Source organism: Artemia sp. Qi Xiang Cuo, chromosome 13 (assembly GCF_049724085.1).
Source record: "Artemia sp. Qi Xiang Cuo chromosome 13, ASM4972408v1, whole genome shotgun sequence".
NCBI lineage: Eukaryota > Metazoa > Arthropoda > Branchiopoda > Anostraca > Artemiidae > Artemia > Artemia sp. Qi Xiang Cuo.
Window position 1 is genome coordinate 70,662,637 of NC_142806.1, and position 20,400 is coordinate 70,683,036.

The following is a 20,400-nucleotide window of genomic DNA, read 5'->3' on the forward strand; positions in this document are numbered from 1 at the left end:
GAAAAACCGAAAGTTACAATGAGAAAAAATCAGTTTTTCCCATTGTACGGGTTGGTTTTGATGCTAGAAATTTTTCTTGTCTCCTATGGTACCAATCAGTTTCTTCTGTCGTCGAACAATACTAAGCAAAAAGTTTTCAAAGTGAAAAGCGTGTCAATTCTTAACTACTCTTAAGCACGATTTCAACCCCTCGGAAAATGGCTGGCGACGTCCTAGAGGGAGACCGTGCAACAGATGGAGTGATGTAATAAACCAACGACTCCTCAGTCGTAATAAGAACCCAGACCAGCTGAGGACAGGACTAGCTGAGTAAGAGCGTTAAGTCTAAAGCACGATATTTCGTGATTCTTGTTAGATTAGCCTTTGCTGGATGAACCGACTGCTGCAACTCCACAAGAAGCTAGGGAAGCTGCAGCTCCTAAATCAGAGGCATCTGAACCTTACGACATGCTTTTAAATTTTTTCCAGCTTTTCACCTATTAGACAGTGGGCATAGGTGCATTCTCCCTGCAGTCAACATAGCTACAAATCGATTGCAATTGATTTTCATTCACTGATGCCCAATGAAAAGCATTCTCTTTGAAAGAAAATGGGTTTGATTGGCTGTCAGTTACAGCCTGGGTAAAAAGTGGGGAACAATTATTTCTACCCATTTGTAGATTGGACCCAATTCTACAAATATACAAAAAAAAAAATTCAAGGTAGGATGTTTGCAAGTGCGGGGCTTATATCCAGGGTTGATTGTATTAAACCAATGGTCGTAGAATATCATTCGAACGAAATTGATTTCTGCCATTTCGCGGCAGAATACGTAAAGCAATTGTTTGACAATAGGTTTGGGGCTTTAAATCTCTGCTTCAAGGTTTTCAAACACGATGAATTTCATGGTGTAGTATTTTCAAGAAGGGAACTGAAGTTCCCTTCTTGAAAAACGTGACCTAAAAATTCATTTTTGACATTTGAACTTCCAACTCCCCTGAAAAATATTTTTCTAGGGTACACTTTTTTATGAATGATTACCGCGGTAAAATCTTGCACCTATTGCTTGAAGACTTTTCATTTCATACATATCGGATTTTCTCATCGATTTTCACATGAGTCTGAACCAACCTTAAGCCCTGATGAAAATATCTAAGAAAAATGAAAAGTTTTTCAACGATTTACCGAAAACAAAAAGGAATGACAATAAGAAATTTTCAAGTCTTTGCATTAAATAGAATAATGAATTAACTGCAAAACAGCACTTATAAAAAGCTAGAAGTTTAAGAAAAGATACAATTTCGTAATAGCTAAATCCCTTTCTAACGTATAAAATAGTCGTTATTTCAAAAAAAATTGTCTTGGGCTATTCTAAACGAAGTAAAATTTCAAAAATTTAATTAAAACTTCCAAACTGAGAAATGACATCAATACTTATTTTGGACCATATACTTAATTCTAAACCATCCATATCAGAAAAATCCACATTTTCGAATCAGACACTTCTTTCGCTTACAACCCTTTGTAACAGAACTTTCTTTTATTTCCATTATAAAGCACTTTTATAAACAGAAATATGGGCTTCCAATGGGCACCACCACTTCACCAATAGAAGTTCTTGGAGAAGATCTTGGAGAAAGGGCTATTTTGCAAAGTTTTGTAAACCTGAATTTTGGGTTCGTTTTAAAGATGATATTTTTTTATTCGTGGGAGCATGGTGAAGAATCTCTGGGGCCTTTCCTTCACTTGCTTAACTCCTTGGATCCAAAACTCAAATTTACTCATGAATCAGAAGTAGAGAGGCGGCTTCCTTTCTTGGATGTCCTGGTGCACCGTAATGACACATGTTTTATTATTATTATTATTATTTATTTCTAACCCACCATGTACAGAGGTACATTACGTGGAGTATCACGAGGAAAAACACATAAAATGCAACACAAATCAATATATAAGTCAAAGATTACTAGTTACAGAGTAACACATAATAATTTAAAAGAAACTAAAACAAAACAGAAATAACATGAAAGGAGGGGGAAAAGAGGAAGAGAGAAAAAAAAACTCGCAACTTGCAGAGTCTAATAAGCAATAATATGCAGAAATATGGACACAAGCTTTCATTATTATTATTATCATTTTTTGATTTTTACTCACTCTTTACAATACTAAAAAATGTAGAATGACCAAAGAGAGAAAAACAAATAAACAAATAAAAGAAAAATAACTTACGACTGAAAAACCTGATAATGTGATGGTGCGGAGAACAACGGATACAAGCAGTATTTGAAAGTTTTCTGTGTAGTGCTTCCAGTTTTTAGTAATATTAGGAACAAGAAATTTATTAATAACTACCCGGTTTTTGGTCCAAGGTGGAAGAAACAACAAAAATTTACAAAACCTAAAATAATTAATCCGGATTCTTTTTAACTTATTTTTCTTAAGAAGGAGAAAAATTCCAGAAGCAAAAAGAATTGAATGGTCACAAAAATTTGAGTAGAGCTTGGCCAACGCGAGTTTATTATATTTACCTCTATTGGCAACAATCTTAGCATATCCTGATTTAATTTTCATATTAATATCTGAGACTGTACGCTGGCGCAAGCTCGGAGGACTATTAGTAATAGAAATACCGAGCTATCGAAGAGAATCTACGAGAGGGATAATAAAGCCACTACAGCAAAGGGAAGTACTAGAAATGTTATTAAAAGAAAGAAATTTACATTTATCTACATTAAGAGAAAGGCCTATGTCTGAAAAAGAAGTGGCAACACAAGAAACCATGTTAGATAAACCAGTTTTAGTCCGGCTTATAAGAAGCAGATCATCAGCGTAAGCCAGGTATGAAACATCAAAAAAACCGGAGAGATAGGCAGCCGATATCTTTGTCAGAACTCCTGAAATACATAAATTAAAAAGGGCGGAGATAAAACTCCACCTTGCCTTAAACCTCTTTTCAATTTAATAATAGATGCTGGCACAGATTTCAGCCGAAGAAAAGAATTAGAGTACCAGTATCGAAGAAGCAAAATAACCGATAGATTGACACCACAACCACGAAGAGCAGAAAAAAGCTGACTATGACATACACTATCAAAAGCTTTTGATAGATCTAAAGTACAAGGATATATACTCCTTCCCTTAGAAGAATTTTCAAGGAGCAAAGAAGATAATACACGATGTGCGTGTTGACAACCTACTCTGGGCTTAAATCTAAACTGGTTATCTCTCTCAAGCATATTATTAGTCACAAAAGGTATTAAAACATGCTCAAGAACTTTACTAAAAGTGCAAGAGACAGAAATAGGTCGGTAAGAAGAGCAAATAAAAGGAGAATTCCCCTTCTTTAAAATTGAAGAGACAGTACCACACAAAAAACTCTCCGGTACACTAGAAGTACAAATACACATCTGGAGAAGTAGGTGTATATGGTTAATAAAGGGGGAGCAATCTAATAAAAGGTGAAATCTCGATAGTACCATCGTTATCAACATTATCTGATATAAGTTTCTTAATTGCTTCAACTACGGATGAAAGAGAAATGGGAACACAAAGACGCTGAGATAGAGGGGTACTAAAAATAGCAGAAAGAGAATGAGAATACAAAGAATGCAAATGGTAATTAAAATTAGAAAAAATAGACGAGTAATGGCCATGCCAAGCAGATGCAGGAAGACAATCACTACTTGTCACATCACTTCTAATCGACTTAGATATAATAACTTTTCGCCATTCTCTCTTTGACACTGGAAAATCCATACCACGATAACGCATTGACTTAAGATATTTTTTATATTCACTGCGCCTCTTACGCTTAAGGTCAGATACAATTCTACAAGGCGGTCTATCACATTCATTCCAGACTTTTAACCAAAACTTAGCTTTATTTTTCAAAGTTTTTAAATTAGGATCTAAAGACCAAATAGGTTTTTGCGTACAACATCTACCACGTTGTGGTGGTACTGCAACAGCCTCGACATTTTTTAGACATTTAATTATTTAATTGCAAGAGTAGTCTATACCCCTTTTTCAATTTACCTGCGTAAAACTCTGAAATAGATTGTAGGAATAACATATAGTAGGTTTGTTATTACAAACACATAGAGAGGAACATCAGCTCTCTTCCAATTACTTTTTTCAAACCATTTTGAAGACTGGGGTACTTTACAAATACTTGCAGGGCTTAAATTCAGCGTAAAAGTAAGTGAGATAGGAAGATGGTCTAAGTCTTGTTCTTCAGCGTGTACAAACACTATTGATGCAGTAATACTAGGTGAGCAAATAATGTGATCAATATTGCTCTTACTACCTGAATAATGAATATAAGAATACGGATGAGTTTTGGGTATAATATGATAAGATGGAAGGCAATCTAACAACGAATCACTTCTCACTGATAAGTAATTTATATCCGTATTAAAGCCACCAATGATCATATAATCAAGAGAAATAGAAAGAATTTTTGCCAAAAAAAACTTCAATGTGTTACATGCTTTGGCATATCTAGCCATCAATCTTGAAGAACGGTCATCATAAGGCAGATAAGAATTAATGAAAACTATCGTGCCCATACGAACAGCCAAAAAAAAACTCATCCGAGTAAAAAATCACCGGCGAAACCAAAATAGGATTACGCTTAAAAACACAAGCTAGCCCGCCAAATGGGCGGCCTCTTGTGACTCTGGCAGTAGTAAAAAAACATCATGAAGAAGGCTCCGACGCAAAACGTTAATGCTAAAGTCTGTAAGAAGATGCTCCTGTAAACAGACCAAATCAAAATCATCGTAGAGCTCATCAATAACGAAGTCCTTATCCTTTATTCCATTAATATTAAAAGACATTATTGAAAACTCCAAAGTCATTGCAAAATGCCGGAGCGTGGGATTAATTACTTAGATACAGAGCAGGACAAGCTCGATGAAGCATGATTTTTAGCACAGTTAGCGCACTTGGGAACGACGCTAAAAGGACTATCCTTAGTAGAAATATGGAGCCCAGCACATCTGGCACATTTCGGGACATTGCTGGTGCAAGCACTTTGAAAGTGATCGTATGATCGGCATTTGAAGCAGCATTTAGGTATTTCTTTAAATACATGAATTCGAAAAAATTCATATCCAACTTTAATTCCTTCTTTAAAATAAGCAAACTGAGTGAAGGAGTCTTCAAATTCAAGCTAGACTGACATAGTCTGGCCCAGTCGATTTGCACTTATTATACCTTGCAGTCTATTAATAACTGAAAGGTCAACATCAACTGGAAACCTCTGAGAATCCCTAAAAAGCGCTTGGATTGTACTTTAACTGTTGCTCCGGTAATAAAGTTCTGAACCGATGTACAAAAATTTTCAGTTGCAAATTTATCGATATTGACATACCATCTGTCTTTAACAGGTTTCACACTAAAAACTAATTCATGCCCAGCTATTTGATCGAGAAGAGATTTGCGTTTAATCGGATTAGACAGATCTGAAGGCACTTTAGAGACAATAACTGTCGTATGAGTGTCAATTACTGGGGTAGGTTTCGGAAGTTGAGGAAAATTCAACTGATAATTGTCAAGTTTCCCTGACATTTCAACAACCCCTTGTTGTAACTCATTAAACTTAGAGAGTAAAGAAGTATAAGCATTTGCAGGGAGACATGGCACCTCTGTAGGTCGCTTTATCACAAACATAGGCACAAAAGTGTCGCTAGTGTCAAGAGGTCTTAACAAATAAACAATGTCACTAAAATGACTAGAAAGTCTATGTTCCCCATGCGTACTGGGCAAACTGATTCAGGTGCACTTATTTGCCACACTAAACTTATAGCTTCTTTGACTATATTCACATCGAAAAAGTCCATACAATATCCTTTGATAATATCTTCCTCAATTCTGCTTAGAAAATAGTTTTGAATAAAATTCAGAATCGGAGAGTATCCAAGTTCAGGTACTTATTTAGAGCTTTTCATAGCTATCGCAATCACCATACAAATTAAAAAGTCTCAATACTAATTCAAGAAAAAATACTGAATTAATAAATATCGAAATATAGGTCAAACTAAAAGCAAAGTAGATTCCATTTTATAATCCTCTTAAAGTTAACTTAGGTCAACAACCTCACTTGGAATAATATATGACCTCACCAAAATAAAGCCAGACAGGAATAATATCCAATTCAATTTTGGTGGTACCTCACTGAACTCTGAAACGAAACTGAGTCTACACATAGTGTAGTGAGAAAACCTACACATAGTGACCGTTACTTAAAATATTCTTCTAATTATTCTCCTACGATGAAAAGAGGAGTGGTCACTTTTCTAGTTGATAGAGCATTGCAAGTTTGTTCACCCCGTTTCCTGGATTCAGAGCTCGTTTCCTGGATTCACCTTAGAGACATTTTATTTGGGGATGGATATCCAATTAGGTTGATAAGTTCTGTGATTGGAAAACGTATTAAAAAAATTTCAAATAGTGACACAGAAAACACAAATCAAAATGAAAATTTAGTTTATCTTGGTCTCCCCTGCGTAAAAGGGGTTTCAGACTCCATTTCCAAAGATCCAAAAAAAACTATATTTGCACTTATTATAAATCCAGTAAAACCATCAAATTCCAAAATTTGTCAAGGTAAAGACCCTATCCCGAAAGGTGAAAACTCCGGTGTTAACAAAATTCCATGCTCTTGTGGTCCTTGGTACATCGGACGGACCACACAGGTCACAAGCCGTTGGTCCATGTGGAAGGACAGACCAACGGCTTACAGATAGAATAACTCAGCACTCTAATTCAATTGATAACACCCTTAAAAGCAGATAAAAAAACTGAAAATGTTGACTCTGCCCTTGCAAAACACATTTATAACAAGGTATTGTCCAGTACTGCAGAGAGGCTGTTGGGATTTATAAATGCCAACATTTAGGTCTAGTTTTGAACACAGATTCTGGGCATTTAAGAATAAATGGCTCATACTTTGGTTTTCTCAACAGAGAAGCCAATTCTTTAGCCATCCCTGTAATAAACCTTGAACCTCCTTCGCTTTCACATAATGAAAAGCACCATTGACTAATCAGGTCTTAAAGGTTTTGCGCAAGGAATGCAATTATTAAAATCAGAAACAAAATGACATAGTTCTCCAAGTTATTTAATTGCTGGTTCGTTTGTTTGAATGAATAAATTTTTTCTTTCATTGGCCAGTCGTCCACTAGCACCCCTCGATGGCAGTTCAAGAGTTTTTGGATTTTGTGCAAGTTGTGGAGATTGGTGAATGACTTGCTTTTTTGTTTGTTAGGTATACCGTTTTAATTCTTCTTATTTTGGCTTTTATTGAATTTCATTCATCTATTAATTTTGTTTTTTTATTGGTTTATTTTTTTCACATTGACTATCCGTGTTTGTTTTTTATTTTTCTTAAGTATTGTTTTTGTTCGCGCTGAAGGAGAGAGGCGGTTGTCTTTTCGAAATATTCGTTTTGTCTTTTTTCATTATTTTCGTTTGGCCTTAAAAATCCCATTTTTGGTCGTAATTGTTATTTATGACATTGTAATTTAGGACCATTGTAATTTATGACATCTGGCAAGAGGACTACTTTCATATTTTGCCAGGCATAGCACATGTGAAATGGCATCCAAAGTGCCATCTTTAGTATGGTATGAGCCAGCAATATTTTCGATAATACGCAGAAAATATTGATGTTTAATTTCATTCATGAACAAGTCGTATCCATAATTTTTTTTTGTGGGGGGGGGGATGTTTTTGTTCAAACCACTTAAAAAAAATACAAACGCATTAAAATGTATTCATTCTAGCAATTTTTTACGATTCGGTTAAAAATTTCGGGGGAGGGGGTTCAAACAGGGTAGCCTCCCTCTCCTGGATACAGCCCAGTTCATAAGTCTCAACTTTACTCAATAGATGCCCTCAATTACGATGACAACTTCTCAGGCTCATTGGACACGGACTGAGTTTCAGCTTCAAGTCCTAACTTCACAACAACTTGATTCAAATTTACATAATATTAAATAATAATATTGCATAACATAATTAAAAAACATTTCACTTCGTAGGCAATTTCAAATCAGTTTTTATTTTTTATTAAGAAACTATCAATCACGAAACAAATAGTCTGGCCTTTAGAATGTTTAGGCGGCAGTAGTCCTTCTCTTGTTTGCGGTAAGAGATAAACTGCAAAGCTCTTGTGATGGGAGTAAAGAGCGAACATGAAACATAAAACGAAACCAAAATTATTGCTTCGCAGTTTTTGCAACATATATCGGCAATCTTGGTTTACATAACCAAGGTAGAATTACGAAAAACTAGAGCGTTACTGAAAACACAAAATCGACGCAACAAAAAACGATTAGGAGCAGAGAAATTCTTAAGTACCCAGTAGAAAATAAATGAAAAAAAAAAATTAATAGTCTTCCAACGGCCACAAATCAGAAAACTTTTGCATATAATTTAATTCTTTCCCGTCTCAAGTAAGATCAACTGTTAGTGCGTTTTAAGAATTTATTCTTAATTTTTATTCGTTTGAAGTTTCATCTTTGTTCCAAACTTCCATCAGAAAAAAATTTCTTTAGCTAATCAAATATTTTATTAAATTAAATAAGAAAACAAGTTTTTTCAACAAAAAGTAAGGAGCAACACTAAAACTTGAAGAACCTCCCACGTAGCCCCCGCTCTACTTCCATCAGAAAAATCCCTCCTGAAAAATGTCTGTATAGCTCTCAGTAACCAATACTATATGTAAGCAATGGGCAAAGTTCATAGCTTGCAGCCCTTCCTCCAGGGAATGTGGGAGGTCAAGTCATCCTCAAAGACATAGTTATTAGATTTATCGACTATGCTAAAAAAATGGCTATCTGGAAATTTAGATGGGGCGATTTCGGGTAAAAAAATGAGCGTGGGAGGAGGGCTAGTTGCCCTCCAATATTTTTGGTCACTTAAAAGGGCACTAGAACTTTTGATTTTCGATCAAATGAACCCTCTCCTGATCTTATACGATTACTGGTTCGATACGATCACCCCTAAAAAAAAATAAAATAAACACGCATCCGTGATCTTTCTTTCGGCAAAAAATTCCAAATTCCACATTTTTGTACATAGGAGCGTGAAACCTTTGCAGTAGGGTTCTCTGATATGCTGAATTTGATGGCGTCATTTTCATAGAAATCACTTGAGGTTTAGGCATTGCCCCCCCCCCTTTTTTCAAAAATTGGCCAACTTTTCTCAGGCTCATAACTTTTTTATGGGTAACATTAAATTTGATGAATTTACATATTTTGAATACACATCAAAATTCGATTCTTTTGATGTGTCTACTGTTATCAAGACCCTGTTTTTTAGAGCTTCGGTAACTATTAAGCCGCATCACTCCTTACTTACAGTTAGTTACCACGAACTGTTTGATATGCTTTTCATGCTATTTTTGACGTCACGGTTCGCTTGGTTAGATAAATACATGCCAAGTTTATTTATAAATCTTTATTTGTAAAAAAAATCCTTTTATTTTTTTTTGTCTCGGTTAAGGTTTCCTTGGCTCAAAAATTTTAATCTGAAGTGCCTACATGACCTAAAAGATGTTTTGATGTGTTATTTGTGTATTTAGTAGAAACCTCTTAGAATCCGAAAGGAGTCTATTATCCATTTCAGGTGCTGTTTCTCAAAAGAAGAAGAAGCACGCCAGACTCTAAAAAAATCAAATTTTTCGCACTAAGAATTGATATAACCACATTTTTCTCTCAGATTTGGTTCCCTTAGTCCAGTCAAATAACCCAGAAATTGCACACCGAGCGAAGAAAAACCATATTTGGCCCATCTTAGGATTTTGTGAATCCATACAACCCATTCTTATTCAAAATGTTTTTTTTCTGGCCCACTGTCTGGCCTAATATACATGTCAGTAAGTTAAAAGCTGATTAGATAGAACACAAATTTGGCCCTATTTTTGACATCCTGAACCAATTAAACAATTAATTTCCATAACTTATGTCTTTATTTGTAAAGACATCTATATGCCCTCAACATTTAGGTCAATGTTAAACAACAAAATCCCTTAGGCCAGTTACAGTTGTCACATAATAAAAAAAGAGTAAACGAATAAAAATAAAGAGAGTAAAGAGTTATACACACAATAATGACAAAAATCCAAAGTATCAAGTATTACTTGAAGTTCAGCAAATCAGAAGGTAAAGATATAAAGCAATAGCAAATACTTTTCCCGTGGTTATTTGCTTTATAACAAAACAGAACAAAGACTCACCTGAATACTTTTGACAAGTTCTGGACCTCCCACTTTGGTGGCACCAGCTTCGATTGCTTGATTTTGGATTTCCGCTGATTTTGCAAAAGCCAATACTGTTTTTGTGTCATCAATTTGATATGGAAAAGGGAGCTCCACAACACGATTTATAGACAAAAATCGGGTCTAAAAAAGAAAATAATTTGAGAGTCTAAGCGATTAAAGTTCACAACCTTACGAGAACCAACTTCGATTAGTGATACTCAATCTTGGCTGATTTTACAAAACCGACGCTTTTTCAGTTTCATCAATTTGATGAGACAAAGTGAGTTTTAGACAAAAATTAGCTTGAAAAAAAAGGAGAGACGGGTCCAAGCAATCCAAGTCCAGGACCTCTCACTTGGATGGCAACCAGCTTCGGTTACCAGATTCTAAACCTCAGCTGGTTTTACTAAAACCGACGCTATTTTAGTCTCATCAATTTGATGAGACAAAATGAGCTTTAGACAAAAATTAGGTTGAACAAAATGAGATAAGGGTCTAAGCGATCAAAGTCCAGGACCTCTCACTTGGATGGCAACCAGCTTCGGTTACCAGATTCTCAACCTCAGCTGATTTTATAAAAACCGAGGCTATTTTAGTCTCGTCAATTTGATGAGACAATATGAGTTTTAGACAAAAATTAGTTGGAAAAAAATGAGATAAGGGTCTAAGCGATCAAAGTTCAGGACCTCTCACTTGGATGGCAACCAGTTTCGGTTACCGGATTCTCAACCTCAGCTGATTTTTCGACGCTATTTTATTCTCATCAATTTGATGGACAAAATGAATTTTAGACAAAAATTAGGTTGAAAAAAAGATGAGATAAGGGTCTAAGCGATCAAAGTCCAGGAGCTCTCACTTAAATGGCAACCAGCTTCGGTACCGGATTCTCAACCTCAGCTGATTCTACAATAACCGACGCTATTTTAGTCTCGTCAATTTGATGAGACTAAATGAGTTTTAGACAAAACTTAGGTGGAAAAAATAAATAAATAAGGGTCTAAGCGATCAAAGTCCAGGACCTCTCACTTGGATGGCAACAAGCTTCGGTTACCGGATTCTCAACCTCAGCTGGTTTTACTAAAACCGACACTATTTTAGTCTCATCAATTTGACGAGAAAAAAATGAGTTTTAGACAAAAATTAGGTTAAAAAAAATGAGATAAAGGTCTAAGCGATAAAAGTCCAAGACACTCTCACTTGGATGGCAACCAGCTTCGGTTACCAGATTCTCAACCTCAGCTGATTTTACAAAAACTGACGCTATTTTAGTCTCATCAATTTGATGAGACAAAGTGAGTTTTAGACAAAAATTACATCGAAAAAAATGAGATAAGGGTTTAAGCGATCAAACTCCAGGACGCTCTCACTTGGACGGCAACCAGCTTAGGTTACCGGATTCTCAACCTCGGCTGATTTTACAAAACCGACGCTATTTTAGTCTCATCAATTTGATGAGACAAAGTGAGTTTTAGACAAAAATTAGATTGAAAAAATAAAATGAGATAAGGGTCAAAGTCCAGGACCTCTCACTTGGATGGCGACAAGCTTCGATTACCGAATTCTCAACCTCTGCCGAAAAAAAAAATCTCTGTGTCAGTCTCATCAATTTGACGTGGAAAAGGAAGCCCAGCGAAAACTAAACGAAAACTGTGCGGAAAAATATAAGAATCTGAGCGATCAAATTTAGGACCTCCCAATTTGATGGCAACCAGCTTGATTACCTGACTCTTAACCTCATCTGATTCTAAAAGAGTGAACACTATTTTAGTCTTAATCGCAAATGGGAAGGGGAGCTTCAAAAGACAATTAATAAATAAAATAAGGCCTAAAAAGGCAAGTAAGTAAGTTAACAGTAAGTTAAAGAGTCTAAGCGATCAAAGTAAAAACCTTCCACTGGGATGGCAATCAGCTTTGATTACTTGGTTATTGGCCTCGGCTGACTTTGCAAAAGCCGATTCTGATTTGGTGACATCAATTTTATATGGAAAAGGGAGCTCCATAACAAGATTTTAAAACAAAAAATCATGTTGGGGGGGCTGCTTACCCTCCATTGAAAGGCATTAGAAATTTCAATGACCTGTCGAAGACGCCCCTTCCTAAATTTCTACGATAACTCCTTACATTCGGAGGTGCCTTGGTAAAATAAAAGTAATACATGGACCCTAATGCCTATGATTATATCGTCAAAACTATATTATTTGTTACTATATTCATCCTAAATGGCTCATAACAACAAAGTCTATTGACAAAACATCTTCTGGTTCCAGCCAAAAGTCAATACGCTCATCATACTTGTAAAGGGCAAACCAAAGCCAACAGAAACCAAAAGTTTGAAAACATGCCTCGAAAAAATTGTCAAGTGGAAAAAAAATCTGGAAAGCATATCAACACATAGTTGAAAAACCTGTATATTAGAATTACAGCTCCCTACCTCGTAAAACAAGGACAATGGGTCATTTGAAAGCTACTCTTTATATAAACGTGCTTTCAACAAATTCATTTTAACGCCATCACAAAGCACGAAATGGGACCCAAAAAGGGCAGTTGGGGTGCCAGTTCTAAAGTGGAAAACCCGGGGAGCATAAAAAGATACCATCATAATTTCCATGGTCGAGAACCATAGCCTGAAATTTACAATTTCCCATCTTGCATACTCCCTCTCCCAACCCCCTTCGTAATTTTCAAATCTTCTGCTGACTATCAAAACTAGGCTGGTTGTAGTGGCTGGGCTAATGATGTCAATAAGACCATTTTTTTACAATTGCTTTCTAGGACTCGTTCATTTCTAGTCAGTTGTCCTAAAATGTTAAGGCACAAAATATGGCAATGAAAGTATATTTTGATGAGAAGTTCAAATTTCTTGCGGCGTTGCAGCAGAAAAGTTACAATAATAATAACAAAATTTCTGTAAAGTATATTAACTGCACATCTTAAAATTTTTTTGTATCCTTCAGATTTCTATATCTGTATATATTTCATATAGCACAATGTTTCATAAATGGTTGAATTTTTATATCTACAACTCCTCAAAAATGCCAAGGATAATACATCCCATGGATTTCTTATGTGACAAATTACGGATTTTTGGAAGAAAGGTTTAAGAGAGATGCGAAACCTATATTTAATATCCAATTTTAGCAAATATTCATGTTAACTTCTATAGTTTCTTCACTCAAGTTGGACAAACACCCTTTTTTATGGTTTACTGCCTATATTTTTCCAACCTGAGGAAACAGAAAAAAAAAATTTTAGATACGAAGTATTGTTGATGAAAGTAAAGAGCAAAGTTGAAACTAAAAAGGAACAAAAATTACTACTTCGCAGTTTATGCAGCAGATTTTTAAAAAACTGTATCAAATAAACTGTTTCATGATAGTTCCCTATATATGTAGAATCCTAAACAACTAGTGCTTTACAGGAAACTAAACTTCAGGAGTTTTTTTTAAGAGAATTGAAATTTATTGATTTCATGGCTGGTAGAAGACTATTGAAAGCTTTATAAATAGCTTTTTTTTTCAATTTTTTTTCGGTTTTCTAACAAAAGTATTGTGACACTATGGAGTTCTAATGTTCAAAAAAGAATTGGCGGAGGCAGCGATTATTATATTTGGAAAGAGCATTGAATGACAAATTGAGCGCAGGGTTGCCAACCACCGAGTCTAAAAAGAGTGCAAATCAAGGCCAAAAAAGTGATTTTTGCTCATAAAGAGTGCGAGTCAAAAAGAAAGTAAAAAAAAAACTACAAATATTTCAGCCAAGGCCTTCACTCAGCCATCCTCAGTAAAGGGGGGAATAATTTAAAAAAATACAAATTAAAGTCAATAGGACCATACAAAAAAAAGAAGACAAAAAATGAAGAAAAAAAAAAACATTTTCAGTAAATGTTGAGAGGGCAACTGAATAAACTGCCCGGTGTCGAAGGGCAGATTAAACTTTCAATCGGGGATTTATTTTCTTAAAGTTTTTTTTTTAATACTAATAATTCAAAAGTTCATTTTTCCATTGTTCCAGGAATGGCCTCTTATATCTTATTTTTTTTTTTTTTTGTTAAGATTTGCCTTTTGGTATTCTCCATGGGAATTTTTTCTCTACTTTTGCAGGAGGATGGATGAGGGGACCTAGTAGATTGGGGAGGCTCAGTTCAGTAATGTTCCCAGGAACGAAAGGAATTCAGAGATTAATGTCTAGCCCCCCCCCCCTCCAAGAGCCACCTTCTATATTTATCTGAAGGTTTATGCAGAATTAAAAATAAAGGTAAAAATGCACTTTTTAAGGCTTCAGGAGCCCCTCTCTCTTCTACACAAAGACCCTCTGGCTCCCCTTAATAATAAGCTCTCAGCTAAAATATGTGCATTTTTATCTTTTCCACTGGCTGTGTTTTATCTGTTTTTATTCGTTGTCTTACGCTCTCTCATTTTGTTAACATTTAAGTTCCTACTCTATTTATACATTAAAATTGCGTATTGTTTTACTAGAATTCCGGAAATTGCATTGTTTTAATATTTATGAATCTGATGCATTGTTCCCACTTGTTTAATTTGTTTTATTTTCAGTTCTTAGGGTGGACATCCAGAAGTGTGTTTGTACTCAGATTTCGATGTTTTGCGTAGTTTGGGCGTCTGACGCTGTTCTAAGTCAAGCATTGAATTTAATCACTCACAGGCTATAGCCTCTTAAAATTGTTGTAATGTACGCATTTTTTATGAATAAACCAAACTAAATTAAAAACTAAATTATAATATATAGAATTTTACAAATGTTTCACCATTCTGTGTCTGAAACGCGAATAAAAGTAATTAAATAATTACCATTGACAATACTTGAGTTCTGTAACCCACCCTAAATTCTAAATTTCTAAAGCAACAAAAATTCTATAAAAAGAAAAGTTACATTAATTGAAGCAGGCCACACAAGTCCTAACACTTTTTGGAAGCTTTTCCTTGTATAATATTCAGTGTATATTCTCACTCTCAAAGGGTTGTTGTAACGACTATTGCTATTGCATTCATTTAAGCAGGCCGCACAAGCCCCAGCACTTTTTGGCACCAGCCTTTCTTGTATTTTCCTTGAACATTCTCACTTTCAAAAAGTTCACCTACACTTAAACATTAAATTCATTACCTTTTTTTCTGTGCTTAAATCCAGTTCAATAGTAGCTATTAGGTTAGCGTTTGGCTTATTATACATTGAGGGATCATGAACTTCACGATGTGCCATAATCGCTTCCAGAACACCAAAAACACGTGTTTTGTAGCATGACATAAGGTAGACGTCGTCCATAGGTTCAGGCTTCCCTTCTTCATTCACTCTACGCGATCTTTTAGGTTTGTTGCTAAAAAAAATAAAAAATTATGCTATTTATTGCAATAGACAAGCCAAAGGAGTAAGACGAATAAAAATATTCAGGCAACACAAAGAATTATATAAAATCAAGCCAAAACAAAAATTCATGACGAGTGATAGCTTTGAGGGTTCAGTTTCAACTTCCCTGAAATCTGAAAAAAATTGAGCTAAGACCCATTGACAACCCTGCTGTTTTTCTTCTTTCTAGTAATTCAATTGCATTTCTTTTATTCTTTCAAGTAAAATTTTAGATGAATGACTATTTACTCTCTTCAAAAATTAGTTGAGTTAGGTCAATGAAATTTGCACAACTGTTTCCAGATTCCAAACTATACCGATGGAAGATCTGCCGAAGTATGTACCTCCATCCTTTCTCCCTCTGAAGGGCACTGAACTTTGATAAACTTGGAAAATCTTGGTGTTATAGAAGTGGAAGTTTCAGAAATAGATCTGCAGCATACACAAGGCCAAGAAAAACTTGTTTCAGCATTATAACATTGCTGAATTCTGATTTATAAAGTTTTAAGGATTTGAGGTACTTGTCTATTATTCCGACCACACTTAAGTCCTTAATCTGTGTAAAACCAGTTTCTCTGTCTGCATTCGGTTATAATAAACTTAGCCTGAGTGATATAAACTACTATGTAGGTATATTCTAATTAAATAAGTAATTAGTTGGTTAGGTTAGGTATTTCATATAACGTGTTCTGGACGGCTTGCTTTCCTAAATTCTCTGTTGTAATTTCCATAATTTTGTTACTAAAGTCTTATATATTCATCAGATTTTGGTATATTTCATTATGATTATTTATTCTCTTATTCCATTTTAATTCTTTTGTAATCTTTTGAATATTCTCTCAGGAGGATTTTTCAAGAATGGTATATCATCTGTAAATTATTGTTAAATAAAAATCTTACTTCAAGAATCATTCCAAATACTGATTTTGAATTTACTGAAATGTATAAAATAATTATGTCAACGAAGCATATTTGAACTTTCCTATCAGCAAAAAAAAGCAACATATTGTGGAAGCAACTTAAAATATACTTCCGTTTCTCATAACAGATATCAGGAGGTTGATCAAGAAGAATACAAAACCTGGAACACTAAGCGCATCCAGGTTGTCAAAAGGGCATATTTATATTAATCGCAGGAACAACTATGGATTATAAATTTAAACTTTCAGGGACTGCTAAGAGGGATATTATTTAAATCAAAAGAAACCATATGCATCCTGGTTGTCAAAAGGGCATGGCTTCAATATCTCAAAAACAGTTAAGCATTATCAAATCGAAACTTTCAAAGAATGTTGAGGGAGATGTTGAACTCAAGATACTATGGGCATCTAAGTTGCCAAAACAGCGTATCTGCAATATCTTAGGAAAACTAAGACTATTAAGTCGAAACTTTCAGGAAATGTCAATTGGGATATCGAACTGAATAAAAAAACACCACGTGCATCAAAGTTACCAAAATAGCATGTCTGCAAAAACTCAGGAGCAGTTAGGGGTATTAATTGGAAGCTTTCAGATAACTTAATCAAGAGAAACTATAATAATAATAATTTATTATAAGCCAAAAAAAAACAGGCCATACAGAACAGTATTCTTAATTACACTCCACAAGAAAAATAACATAAATATTAAGTTCCACTCATGGACGTCAACGCTTCATTTACATATTTACATAACTGCTTGATTGTCCTTTTTACAGTCGTTTTCATGATCCCCGGGAACTCCAAGTTACCACCCTCAACATACTTTCCCATTAATAGAGAAAGTTGCTGGCACTCGGCGACAATATGGGCCACATCTTCAATACCTAGGTTACATCTGGGGCAAGAGTAACTCGCATCTAAAACCTGCAACCCCCATCTATATGCATCCCAATTGTCAAAAGGGCCAATCTGCAATATCTTAGGAATGGCTAATGATATTCAATTGGAATTTACAAGACATATTAAGGGGGATGTCGAACTAAATCAAAATACACTATTTGCTTTCAAGCTGTCAAGATGGTATGTGCAATATCTCAGGAATGGCAAGGGTATTAAGTCAAAATTTTCAGTGAATATTGAGGGTGATATTTTAACAAATCAAAAGACACTATTTACATCCAGCTTGTCAAAAGCTACATATGTGAAATTTTTCAAGATTGGTTAGGGTATTAAGTTTGAACTTTCGTGGAATTTAGAGAGGGATGTTGGAGTCAGTCAAAAGACATTACATGCATTCAGCTTTTCCAAGCCGGACTTAGCAAACGCGAACATCAAAGTTTAAAGAGTCAAATAAGAAAGTTTAAAGAGTCAGAAATAAGGAGAGCTGAGAAATTCCTCAGTAATACATTTATTTTCTTATTCCATTTTAATTCTTATGTAATATTTTGAATATTCTCCCAGGAAGATTATTTCGAGTATGGTATATTATCTGTAAATTACTGTTAAATCGAAATCTTAGTTCAAGAATTATCCCCAAATCTTGATTTAAAATTTAATGAAATTTATACATTAATTATATTGAATGCAACAGAGACAACACTCAGATCACCTTATGCAGCTTAAAAATTTAAATTCGAGTCTGATATTTCAATTATTAAGTCTTAAACTTTTAATTCTCAACCTGGCAAAACTTTGGCAATCAAAACGAAAAAAAAAAAAATTTATATTTTTAAGCTGGAAAACTTATTTTTTTAATTTAAAAAAAAAAAATACAAAAGAGAAGTTTTTCAATGAAAAGAAGAGCCATATTAAAACTTAGAATGACCAAAAATTATTTTCAAACAAAAATTGAAACCCAAACAAACAAAAATCAAAAAAGATAGTCACGTCAAATATGAAGTTAAAAGGTACTAATTAAATCCCAATATGAGTAAAAATTAAGATGAAATCTCAAGTAAAGCTTAAAATGAACAGAAACTATTACAAACAGGAGTTTGGTTACTGCTCCCTCTCCCTAACTGTAACATATTTTTGTTTTTTTTTCAAAAAACTTTTTTTTTGAAGTTTTAAATTTAAACAAAGGTTAACATATCTTAAGTTTAAAAAATAAAATATAGCTTTTTTTTGAAATAATTAGTTTGCGTTTAATTATTTTTTTCAATCTGTTCAGTGTCAAAAGGGAAAAACTTTGAACATCTTCAGAAACCTGATGCTTACAATACTATTTAGAGGTTAAACTAGTTTTAGAGACCTTTCTAATGACTCTTGAATGGTAGCTTTTTCTAACTCTCAAGGGGTATCAACAAACACCTACTCTACCTGCTTTTTAGTAAAACTTTCTAGAGTTGATTTGAGAACTCATGGCAGTAGTAATAACAATGAATAAATTGCACTGCTGAAAATGAAGAAAATTATTATACCTATTACCCAAAAACATTTGACAAAATAATGTGTAATGCTACTCACATCAATTCCTGCTTCAGCTTATATGGAATAAATTCCTCCACAACTATTTCTTTTTTCTGCTTCTTCTTCTCTCGTTTTGCTCTGGTGCCTTTTCTTGCAGCATAATTTCTTTGCTGCTGAAACGAAATTAAGGGAATACTTGCAGCAATCCCATCCTTTCTCAGTAGGTTTGGCAAAAGACAAATTGTATTTCTTGATGTTGATTTTGTACAGACAGAATATATTAAAGACGAGCCTGAAATAAAGAAGCCACTAACTTGAAACAAATAGTGTGTAAGAGAATGAAAAACTTAAAATAAAATAATTTAAAAAAACAACTTGAACTGTCTATATGCCTATCGCACATGAATCAAGCCTTCATGGAGACCGGGGAAATTTTACAAGAATTTTCATAGCAGAAGGGGGGGGGGGTAGTTGAAAATGCACTTGGTCTGTAGTTTTTTTTTGCGTTTCTTTCGGGGTGGGCTAAGATCTACAAGGGATCAGAGACAGATGGATGATGCATTTGGGGGTATGTCCAGATTCTCTGTTATAGTTGAAAACATTATTATTTCAGGAAATATTCAAGTTGAAGTCCATACCTTACTTTGGACATGTGATATCTAAGGATGGCATCCATCCCATTTCAGAGTAAGTTAAAACCCTCACCATGCAATCATAAAAAAACTTAAGCATTGTTAGGGATGCTGAGTTACCTGTCATGTTGCATTCCAAATCTGTCATCCTAGAACAAGCCACTAAGAACTCTATCAAAGCAGCAGAAGTTTGAATGGAAAGACATTCATAACAGTGTTTTTAACACCATCAGAAAGTTGGTTTGCAGCACCACACATATCTTTAAACCTTCAAATGGAAATATAGAGCTACAAAACGAGGCATCCAAATCAGGACTGGGAGTAATTCATATTCAAAATGACAAACCACAAGGAAAATTTTCAGTCTGGGTGGCCTAAGAAAAAATAAGAGCAGCAGGGATTCAGTTTGCCAAAGTGAATGACATGGCACTTGGCAACATTGAATTCAAGAAGCCAGGCCTCAGCCCATTGATCCAGCAGTGATTATTTTGTAGCAGGGCATGATCTTCACAAGACAAAGCTGGTCAAAAAAGCTTCAGGTCATCTGCATAAAGAGTTGATTTACTGCAGATAATGGAAGGAGCATCATTGATGAAGATATTAAATAGTGTAGGACTCAATAAACTTCCCTGAGGAACTCAACTCAGAATATACATAAAGGAAAAATGAAAAAAATTACCTGAATCATCAAATAACTGAACACATTGATTACACAAAAGAAAATCAAGCATCCAGAGCAGGGATTTCTCTTCAAGCTCTACTGCATGTAATTTAATTCCAAGTCGATTGTGACACACTTTGTCAAAAGCTTTAGAAAAGTCCAGCAGAATCA

General features: G+C 34.7%; 1 protein-coding gene across 1 annotated transcript in view; it reads right to left on the reverse strand.

The window, feature by feature from the left end:
* The window catches only part of LOC148945605 (large ribosomal subunit protein uL1m-like), a 33,568-nt gene that overhangs the window by 9,559 nt on the left and 3,609 nt on the right, over window positions 1-20,400 (reverse strand). Inside the window, exons 2-4 of the mRNA XM_089099480.1 lie at window positions 18,994-19,228; window positions 15,368-15,578; window positions 10,223-10,387 (exon numbers count right to left, since the gene is read on the reverse strand). Of these exons, the coding sequence (XP_088955606.1) occupies window positions 10,223-10,387; window positions 15,368-15,578; window positions 18,994-19,228 (611 nt within the window). The remainder of the gene's footprint in view (window positions 1-10,222; window positions 10,388-15,367; window positions 15,579-18,993; window positions 19,229-20,400) is intronic.